This window comes from Lathyrus oleraceus, chromosome 1 (assembly GCF_024323335.1).
Source record: "Lathyrus oleraceus cultivar Zhongwan6 chromosome 1, CAAS_Psat_ZW6_1.0, whole genome shotgun sequence".
NCBI classification, from domain to species: Eukaryota; Viridiplantae; Streptophyta; class Magnoliopsida; order Fabales; family Fabaceae; genus Lathyrus; species Lathyrus oleraceus.
The window spans coordinates 200,046,754-200,056,164 of record NC_066579.1 but is presented as its reverse complement, the minus strand read 5'-3'; the positions used below and the strand labels follow the sequence as shown (position 1 = coordinate 200,056,164).

The 9,411-nt window shown below is 36.1% G+C and overlaps 1 protein-coding gene across 1 annotated transcript; it reads left to right on the top strand.

The window, feature by feature from the left end:
- The first annotated feature begins 4,440 nt into the window (after positions 1-4,440).
- Positions 4,441-6,326, top strand: LOC127099495 (uncharacterized). Its single transcript, XM_051037391.1, has 9 exons — positions 4,441-4,569; positions 4,767-4,824; positions 4,906-5,100; positions 5,185-5,261; positions 5,372-5,454; positions 5,569-5,620; positions 5,726-5,794; positions 6,099-6,185; positions 6,288-6,326. The coding sequence occupies exons 1-9, from the start codon at positions 4,441-4,443 to the stop codon at positions 6,324-6,326; spliced, it is 789 nt and encodes a 262-aa protein (XP_050893348.1).
- The last annotated feature ends 3,085 nt before the right edge of the window (positions 6,327-9,411 follow it).

The window sequence follows — 9,411 nt, the reverse complement described above, 5'->3', positions numbered from 1 at the left end:
CGCTTCTGATCATCTGACATCTTACTTCTGGGAACTTCAACTCCAGCATCTGTTACAGGAGGTTTGTATCCATCTGTGATAATGTCCCAGAGATCAGCATCATAGCCTAGAAAGAAACTTTCAATTCTATCTTTCCAGTAATCAAATTTCTCTCCATAAAAGACATGAGGCTTAGCATTGTAATTGTCTCTTTCATTTGTGTGGGCCATAGTTTTTCTCGTTCTGGATCTCTCTACACGGTTAAGTGTTTGATTAGAAAATCAATAACAGAGCCGAAGCTCTGATACCAATTGAAGGTGAGAAAAACAAGAAAGGGGGTTTGAATTGTTTTGGAAAATAAGCGCTTTTGCAGTAATAAGAACACAAAGGATTTTATACTGGTTCGCTTATAAAACAAAGCTACTCCAGTCCACCCGGCCAAGGTGATTTCGCCTTCAAAAAGGACTTAATCCACTAATCTTGAAAGATTATTACAACCAACGTCTAAGAGAGAGAGATCTTAGTCCTCCCAAGTATACAGACTACGCAGAGTCACTTGAGGAACAAAATCAATTTAGCAAAAGAAAATTTGTAATCTAAGGTGCTTCTAAGATAAAGCAAATATTACAGCAATTAGAGCAAGCAAGATGGTTTCACGTATGAGCAACAGCTCGTGAAAGACTAAGAGAGAGAGTAGAGTTTTTCTGTGTATTCAGGTGTGTCTCTCAATGAAGTTAGCCGTCCTTTATATAGTGGTGAAGGGACCGTTGTATTGATGGCAGAATATTTGACTTTGATGAGAGTTTAATGCCATTACTTCTGTGTTTCTTGCCATAACAAATTTGTCTCCCTGAATAACTTCCTTCCAAATATACTTTCTTTCCATTTGAAGTTGTAGTTTCCGTTACTCTTTTTGGATTAGGAGATCCTTCGTCAGAATCTGCGTTAACTCTGTTAATCTGAGATTGTGTTGAAGTTACATCAGAGCTTCTGATAGTCCTGATCTTTTGGGTCATTAGCGTTGATTCCAGAGGCGGTTTAGAGCTTCTGATATTCTGCTATGTTGTTGCTCAGAGTCAGAACTTCTAGAGCGCGCTTCTTCTTCAGGCGCTTCTGATCTTCTGATACTTTGTATCTGATTCGATTCTGTATCTGATAAAGCGATCAGATTTCTTTGTTTTTGTTCAGAGTCCTACACACTTAGAGAAATTTCATTAGAGTGCCATTTTTGGTTTCATCCTTTGTTATCATCAAAATCCTGGAATCTGTTGTAGAACAATTTTTGTTCTTACAATATGTTGCCCAATAGTTCCCATGGTTGTTGATGTCGGCGTTTATGGCTGACACGATGTCATAATTGGCCCTACAAACACTGTCGAAACTGTAGCATCTCAAATAATACGATCCCTCGCAATGGTCGCGGAAAAATAATTCAAACAAAGTCGCCACCGAACTTTATTTATTCCAAAGAAGGAATAGGAAAATATCGATAAAACTATTTAAAATAGAATAATGGTCGTCGCAACCATATTCGGGTTCGGAAGTCGATTATGCAAGGGGAAGCTATTAGCACCCTCACGTTCGTTGTACTCAACGGGAACCTTTTAGTTAAATTTGCAATTTGAATGTTAGCTAATTTTGTTTGTTTTCTTCAACTGAATAAAGGATTGAAAACAGAAATGGATGGAAACCTCATAAGGGGGAAATGGGGGTTTTTTATTAGTGTGCTTGCGAAGATCTAGCAATCTCCTGCCTACATATCCTTATAGTGCAATAAGGAAATAAGAGCATTTGTAGTTTGGGGAACTACGGTTTGTTGGTGTCTTTTAATGAACAATTGTTTAGATCATGTTCTAAAGGCTAAACGTTGGCTTGTCTACTCTCGGTGGAGGCTTAAGCACTAGTTTGTTATGCGCGTTAGAAAGGATTGAACAGTCTTCTTTTTGAAAAGAGTTTTGATCGCACGAGGGCGTGAAAAGAGGTTTGATTGGTTGAATGTGTTTTAATGAACAAGTGCTTAGATCGCATCCTAGCAGTTAATCATTGGCATGCATGCTCGCGGTGGAGACTTAAGCGCTAGTTTGTGTACGCACTAGAAAGGATTAAGCAATGTTCTTTCTGAAAAGAGTTAAGTCATCAATCGCACGGGGCGAGGAATTAAGTTTAATGTGTTTGGTATCTTTTAGAAGAACGACAAAATATTGAGAAATATGGTGCACACCAATCATAAAATTATTCGAGGAATAATAAGGCGAATGCCTCTTATTCCCTTTTTCATTCAGATTAGTAACGAAAGTTGTTTGCGGAAATCGAATATGCGCGGTAGTGAGGCGAGCGCCTCCCACTTGCTTATTCAAGGAACAATGAGGCGAGTGCCACACATTCCTTTATCCAATTTATTTAGAGTGTTTTAATCGGACGACAAGAATTTGAGCAATATGGCGAGCGCCAATCATTCGAATACTCGAGAGATAGTGATGCGAATGCATCCTATACTCTTTTTCATCCACAGTTTAGAATTAAAAAGTTTTGATCGGACGACAAGAATTCGAGCAATATGGTGAGCGTCAATCATTCGAATACTTGAGAGATAGTGAAGCGAATGCCTCCTATACTCTTTTTCATCCCAAGTTTAGAATTAAAAATTTTGAGGAGTATATTGATTAAAAGGATTTAGGTTCGAATTTGTGAGAATTAATTGGGTCTTAAACGGGAATATTTGGGCCAATATTGGATTCATTTTTTAAAAAATGAATTAATCACTTACATTAATAATTAACCTCCTATTTAATTAATAATAATATTCAAACGAAATAAATAAAAAGAATTAAAAAAAGATCAAATTCGTGCTACAAAACTTCTACTATTAATGGTAATTATAATATATCTAAATAAAATAACAAATAAAGAAAAAGGAGCTAAGTGAATTATTTTAACAAGACAAACGTGAGGGGTGAGCCAAAAGAAAAGGGTTGTCGTCTAGAACAGCAAGCCTAAAGGGCCCATAAGGCCCAACAGAGCTATATCTGCCCATCGGATTGGGCTTAATGACCAAATCCAATCCAACTAGTGAGAAAAAAAACCTAGCTGGGATATAACGGACGAATGGGAGGGAGGCGACTAGCCTCAACCTCTCTCCTTCAGCAAGAACACGTGGCAGCCATGCAATAGTGGGTTTAAATAGGGAATCCACATAATCATGGGGAATATCAATAGCTGGCAATGCTTTTAATGCAATTTAACAAAAAGGGTCCAATCAATAATGACATTAAATAGAAATTAATTCCAGATTTTGAATCTCTTCACTACCCTCGTTTCAATCATCCACATAAATATATATATAAAAACTTCTCTCTTCTTCCATTCAGACGGTCACACGCATCACTACGCCAAAAAGGTTTTTTAACAGCGCATCTTAGACAGCGCTTTTAAAAGAAAGCGCTGTCTAAGGTTAAAATAAAAATAAAACACGGAAAATGTTCTAAAAAAATAATGAAAGCGCTGTCTAAGGGGGGGTCTTAGACAGCGCTTTTAGAAAGCGCTGTCTAAGACCCCCCCTTAGACAGCGCTTTTAGAAAGCGCTTTTAAATATAGACCTTAGTCAGCGCTTTTGAGAAAGCGCTGTTTAAAGTCTTTCAATTAAAAAAAAAATTAAAACCAAAAGCGCTGTCTAAGGTGGGGGTTTAGAAAGCGCTTTTGGAAAGCGCTGTCTAAGGCTTATCTTAGAAAGCGCTTTCCACAAAAGCGCTGTCTAAGGTCTAATTAAAATTAAATTTCAGACTTCTATTTTCGTTCTCAGTTCTTTTTGTTTTCCCTCCTGCGATTAAACCCCTCCAGCGAACCCTAACAGCGAACGAGAACATGACGGTCACTCATGTAAGCTTTGTCCTTACCGATTGTATATCCTATGTAAGCTTTTTCACACTGGTCACTCGAGAACGAAGGTTAACAAAGAACATGACGGTCACTCATGAACGGGGGTTATCGAAGCTCGCACCGGTAACTTACTCTTGGCTCCTCTGTTGTACCCTTTTCTCATCTCTCTTGACTGCTTTCTTGCTAGGGTTTAATTTTTTATTGTATTTTTCTCACTAATGATTGTTGGAATCACATCATAAATTGAAACTATGTTACTTTGAATTTTTGATTTTTTAGGGTTTAAGATTTCTAGTAATTGGTGTTGTGGGAGTCACAGTTGGGCTTGTTGACTCAACTTTAGGGTTTATTGTTTAACATATAGAGATGCATGAAATCTGAATCACAACTACTTTATTGTTTGTGTAAATCATGAAGGAAATATATTTTTTCTATTACGTTATGTGAACTTGGGATAACAGGGGAGCAATACTTAGGCTTTTGAATAACCAATAAGCTCAACTAATGATTTGGATAATAATCTCTTCAAGTCTGCAATGTTGTATTTTAGTTAATGTTGCTAAGTTGTAGTCAAATGCTTCCCCTATGGTTTCAGCTGTTACGATGATGTCAGGCTGTTGTCTTTTGATTGATTATGTCATTCTGGTTTGTATTTCTGGGTCTGTGTGTTCTGCAGAAAGTTTAGTTTTGGAGGTGTATAGATACATAGATACAGTACAGACACTGATATGTCGAAATCAATTATAATATTATGTTAGTGTCGTGTATGTGTTACATATTAACATGTGTTGAACACTTGATACTTTTTTTTAAGAGATGTTGGTGCATTATAGATATCATTGCTTAATGAATTTAAATTATTAGAATTTTTGAGATCTTGCGCAATGCATGTGTCCTTATATTTTGTGCAGGTTTCTTGGTATTGGTATTTATTATTAGGTTTTGCTGATGCTCAAGGGTGTTACTTGGGTAAGTACTAAGCAGTGTTGTTCCATCTATGAATCATTTCTTGTATTTAAGTTGAATTCTGAGTTATGATTTTGTATGCAGTTATCAAAGCATATCAATACAGTTCAATTACAAGTGTAACATTATTGGACTGTTGGACAGTGCCTTGGGTGATTCTACTCACATGGATCTTCCTTGGCACAAGATATTCACTATGGCAGTTATTTGGTGGAACATTGTGTGTGCTTGGTCTCTCTTTAGTCTTACTTTCTGACACATGGGATGGTGGTGATGGAGGTTAGTCACATTCATTTATTCAACTTATTTTGATAGAAAATTTCAACCAATCAATTAATTTGATTCCAAATTCAAAATTTTCAGGTGGATCAAAAATTATCTTGGGTGATGTTCTTGTTATTGTAGGGACAGTTTTCTACGCAATAAGCAATGTTGGTGAGGTATAGACACGTCTGTCTGTCCGTCTGCATGACTATCTGCACGCTAGTTAGTATAAAAATCACGTACGTAACGTAATCTAACTTGATATTCATGATCTTATAAAATGCAGGAGTTTTGTGTTAAGAAAAAAGATCGTGTTGAAGTAGTTGCAATGATCGGTGTTTATGGATTTCTAGTTACCGCCGTTGAAGTGTATCCATCATATTGTTCTAATTTGGTTTTTCAATGGAAACCTAATACTACAAATTTAAATTGATTTTTTTGTCTTATAATTTGGTTTAGTTTCTTAACTTCATTATTTGATAGATCTGTTTTAGAATTGAAGACTTTGGAATCAATCAAATGGTCTGCAGATATTGTAAGTGGCCGTTTCTCAAATCATTTTAGGTATAATACAAAACATTGAAAATTCATGTTTGCATAGTTGAATGTTTATACTAGATATATCTGAATTCCTTAACAGGTACTTGCTTTTGCTGGCTATGGTGTGTCAAGCTTCGTGTTTTACTCACTTGCTCCTTTTGTTCTTAAGGTTAGTTTCCTTCTCATGAACATGTTTGTGACAGAGGGTCGTTCTTTGAGCCTTGAGGGTGTGTAAGATGGACTACAACACATATTGTCGTAGAACTTTTACAGATAAATCGTGGCTAAATAGGGTCTCATAATAGATTTATCAGGTTAAACTATGACTAATTAGCGTTCTAATTATTTTGTCATGATTGAATCGTGGTTAATTTACACAGAGCCTTCAAAAACTTAAGTCGGACGTCTCAGTTGTGACAATGTGGCAATTCTGTTTTGAATATTACAACTGAGTGTAACTTTTTCCCATGCAGTTGAGTGGATCAACAATGTTTAATCTTTCTCTTCTAACAGCTGATATGTGGGCAGTGGTTTTCAGAGTTTTCTTTTATCACCAGAAGGTATTATTTTTTCAAATTTTCAATACATTTGTGGGAAGTTATGACATGATTCATGATACTAATTTTCATTACAATTTAACAAAGTTATAATATTAATTACAGGTGGATTGGTTGTACTTTCTGTCATTACAATCTGGTTGAAAACAGGTAGAAATTCTGGTTTATAAACCTGGAAAAAATGTGGTTTAAAACAAAAGCTTCAAAAAATTTCGTATACCTTAGACAGCGCTTTTGTAAAAAGCGCTGTCTAAGGGGGGGATTAGAAAGCGTTTTAGGCAAAAGCGCTGTCTAAGGGGGGGGGCTTAGACAGCGCTTTTTGAAAAGCGCTGTCTAAGGTATACCTAAAAAAAATAAAATAGGAGGGTCTTAGAAAGCGCTTTTGGCCAAAGCGCTGTCTAAGGGGGGGGGGGGGCTTAGACAGCGCTTTTAAGATTTAAAAAAGCGCTGTCTAAACCTTTAGCAGCGGAGGTTTAGACAGCGCTTTAAAGCGCTGTCTAAGGCTAAAAAAAGCGCTGTCTAAGGCTAAAAAAAGCGCTGTCTAAGGTCTTGTTTGTTGTAGTGCATTCTTAAGGAACTCTTTCTCCTTTCATTTGGAACACATACACATATTGTCTAACCAACCAAATATCCAGAAGTGGAAAAACAATGAACACCTTTCGGTGTTCTTCCTCGGTCAACCAAAATTACAAACAATACATTCACAAAAACCGGAATCTTGCAAAATGAAAAACAACCGCAATCCCCTCCTGTTTCTAAGCCCCAAATTAATTTTAGTAAAATAAAAGTTTCTACTTAACAAATATGAACTTCAAAACCATACCCGAGCTCCTAACCCATTTTTCATATCAACAATCAATCAACAAAGATACTCAAATTTTAAAGTCGAATGGTTGTAGATACATAAAGGACATGATATTGAAGTACTTAAAGCAAATGAGAAGAGATTCCACAGGAGCATCATAACTCCGACGAAGGCCTGACGACCATGAATACCTTAGGTAATCAATTTCGATATTGTCTTTCTTTTCCCTTGTCTGCTGCTTCGACTCCTCTCCTTCTACTCCGCGTTCTTCTATCTGTGTGATTATCGTTGTTCTGTTGCTGTTAGGGTAGTGGCTTTTAGCTCAAGCTTGTTGAGATTCAGTGTGAAATCTCAGCAAGCTTAGAAATTTTGGAGCTTTATACAGTTTTGAATTTTTTTGCAGAGTAATGGCGCTTCTTCCAGAGTCCCCTCCTTTTTTGCAACGATTGGGATGTGTCCCTTTTATAGAAGAAGGGTGAGGTCCTCAAATCATGTGTGGATCGTGAGATGGCGGAGGGTGGAAAGAATCATTCTGTTAGAGGAGAATTTCCCTAGATTTGGTGTGGACCAAGATATGAATCTTGCTAATTTGTTAGCAGTGAATTGGTTCTTTTTGTCTGTAGCTAGTGAGATTTTCGGATCTTCTAAATTCGGGTGGTCCCCATCAGCACCAAAAATCAGTTTTTTATATGGGTGAGTATTGGACAAAATTATTTAAGTACTTAGATTTTATTTGGTGTTGTGATTGAGTTTTTTTTCATGTAAACTTGTATTCACTAAATCCTTGACTTTGGTTGAAATTCCAGTCTTCTGTCTGTAGTGGTAAATTCATGACCATCAAGCTATGGATAAACTAGACGTCAATAAAACCAGAGTCGTCATCGCGCTTTTATTGTTTCCAAGGAAAAAGGGAAAAGTACGAACAAAACCCAAAAATAAGAAGTTTTCAAATCAAAAGTAATAAAATTCCAGAGATTACAGGTAAGGGGGTTGGTTACACAAAGGGAAGGTGTTAGCACCCAAAGTGTCCTAGGTACTCCTAGGGAGCCCTTTCTTGTGTGCATATGTGTTTTTGTACAAAATGATGTTCGCAATAAATAGAGTGGGGGATGAGAGAAGAATTCATTAATTATATTTTTTTGTTTGACAAGACCTTCGGACTTGTGCCTACATACCAACATAAAAATGAGGGATCAAAACCTCGTAGTTCATGGTAACAATTTCAAAGTGGATGCATTGCTTTTAACAAAATTTTAAATTTAACAAAGGCATAAAAAGGCCTAAAAAGGTTTGGATGAGTGTTAGTTCTTTTTGTCTTTTGAAATTTTAAGTCAAGTATAATGAAGTTCATTTACAAGTTTGATTAAGAAAATAAGTTTGAAAATTCAACGGAATAAGGCCAAAGTTTCTAATTTGCAAAATGGTCTAAGTTTAGAAAACAAACACAATCAAAGAAGATTTTAAAAGGTAGAGAGAGATTTGAAATTAAATAAATGGGGAAGAGATGAAAAGATTAATCCTAAGCAAAAATTTAAAAGTTAAGAGTTGAAAAGCTTTGACCAATGGGCTGCAATCCAATAGACAAGAATGTCATATAGAAACCCAAACTTCCCTTGGACTTTAGAATCAAGCAATATCAATACACAAATAACAAGATGAAGAGAAAGGCATCAAATAAAGATAGCCACATCCAAGCTTAGAAACTCCATGATCTTTCTTCATAATTCCCCATGTATCAGATGGCTCCAAAGAGGAGCATTAGACACAGGTTCAAAATAACAGCTTCAATATGATCATGTTGCAGATAAACTCAAATGGATCTTCAATATTTACATAAGATGAAAGTTTTCTTCACAATCACTTGGTTTAAAAAAAGTTGGCATTGGCCAAGTCCTTTGCATAGGGAGTGTTGCCTAATTCTAAGTCCAGTGTCTCAGATCAATCCAACAGTTCACACAATTTTTTTTAGGGTTTTTGTTCTTATTATGTTCATTAAGGTCAAAAGACCACAAATACAAACAAGTATAGACAAACACAATATATCCACAAAGTATGACTCAAGTGAGAAAAGTGAAAATGACATTAAAGTAAACAAATCGAATGGTATGAATAATGGCAAATGAATAAAGGCTTGAAATTAAAGTGCATAAAAGTAAATGGCTTGAAATTAAATGTTAGTGGTTAGTGGATTAGAAGTTAGTATTGCTTTTGCTTTGGTTTTGTTTAAGTCATTCTTTGGAGAACAATCAACCCACTTATCACAAACATGGATCCTTGAACCAAGACATCTTTCAAAGGAAGGAAAAAGGCCAAGTTTCCATACAATACCATGAAAGAGGGGAGACTTACAATCTCACTTACTAGAATGCTATGCCTTTTGTGTCAATAATTTAGCGCTATGTTAAGCAATCGTAATTGGACTTA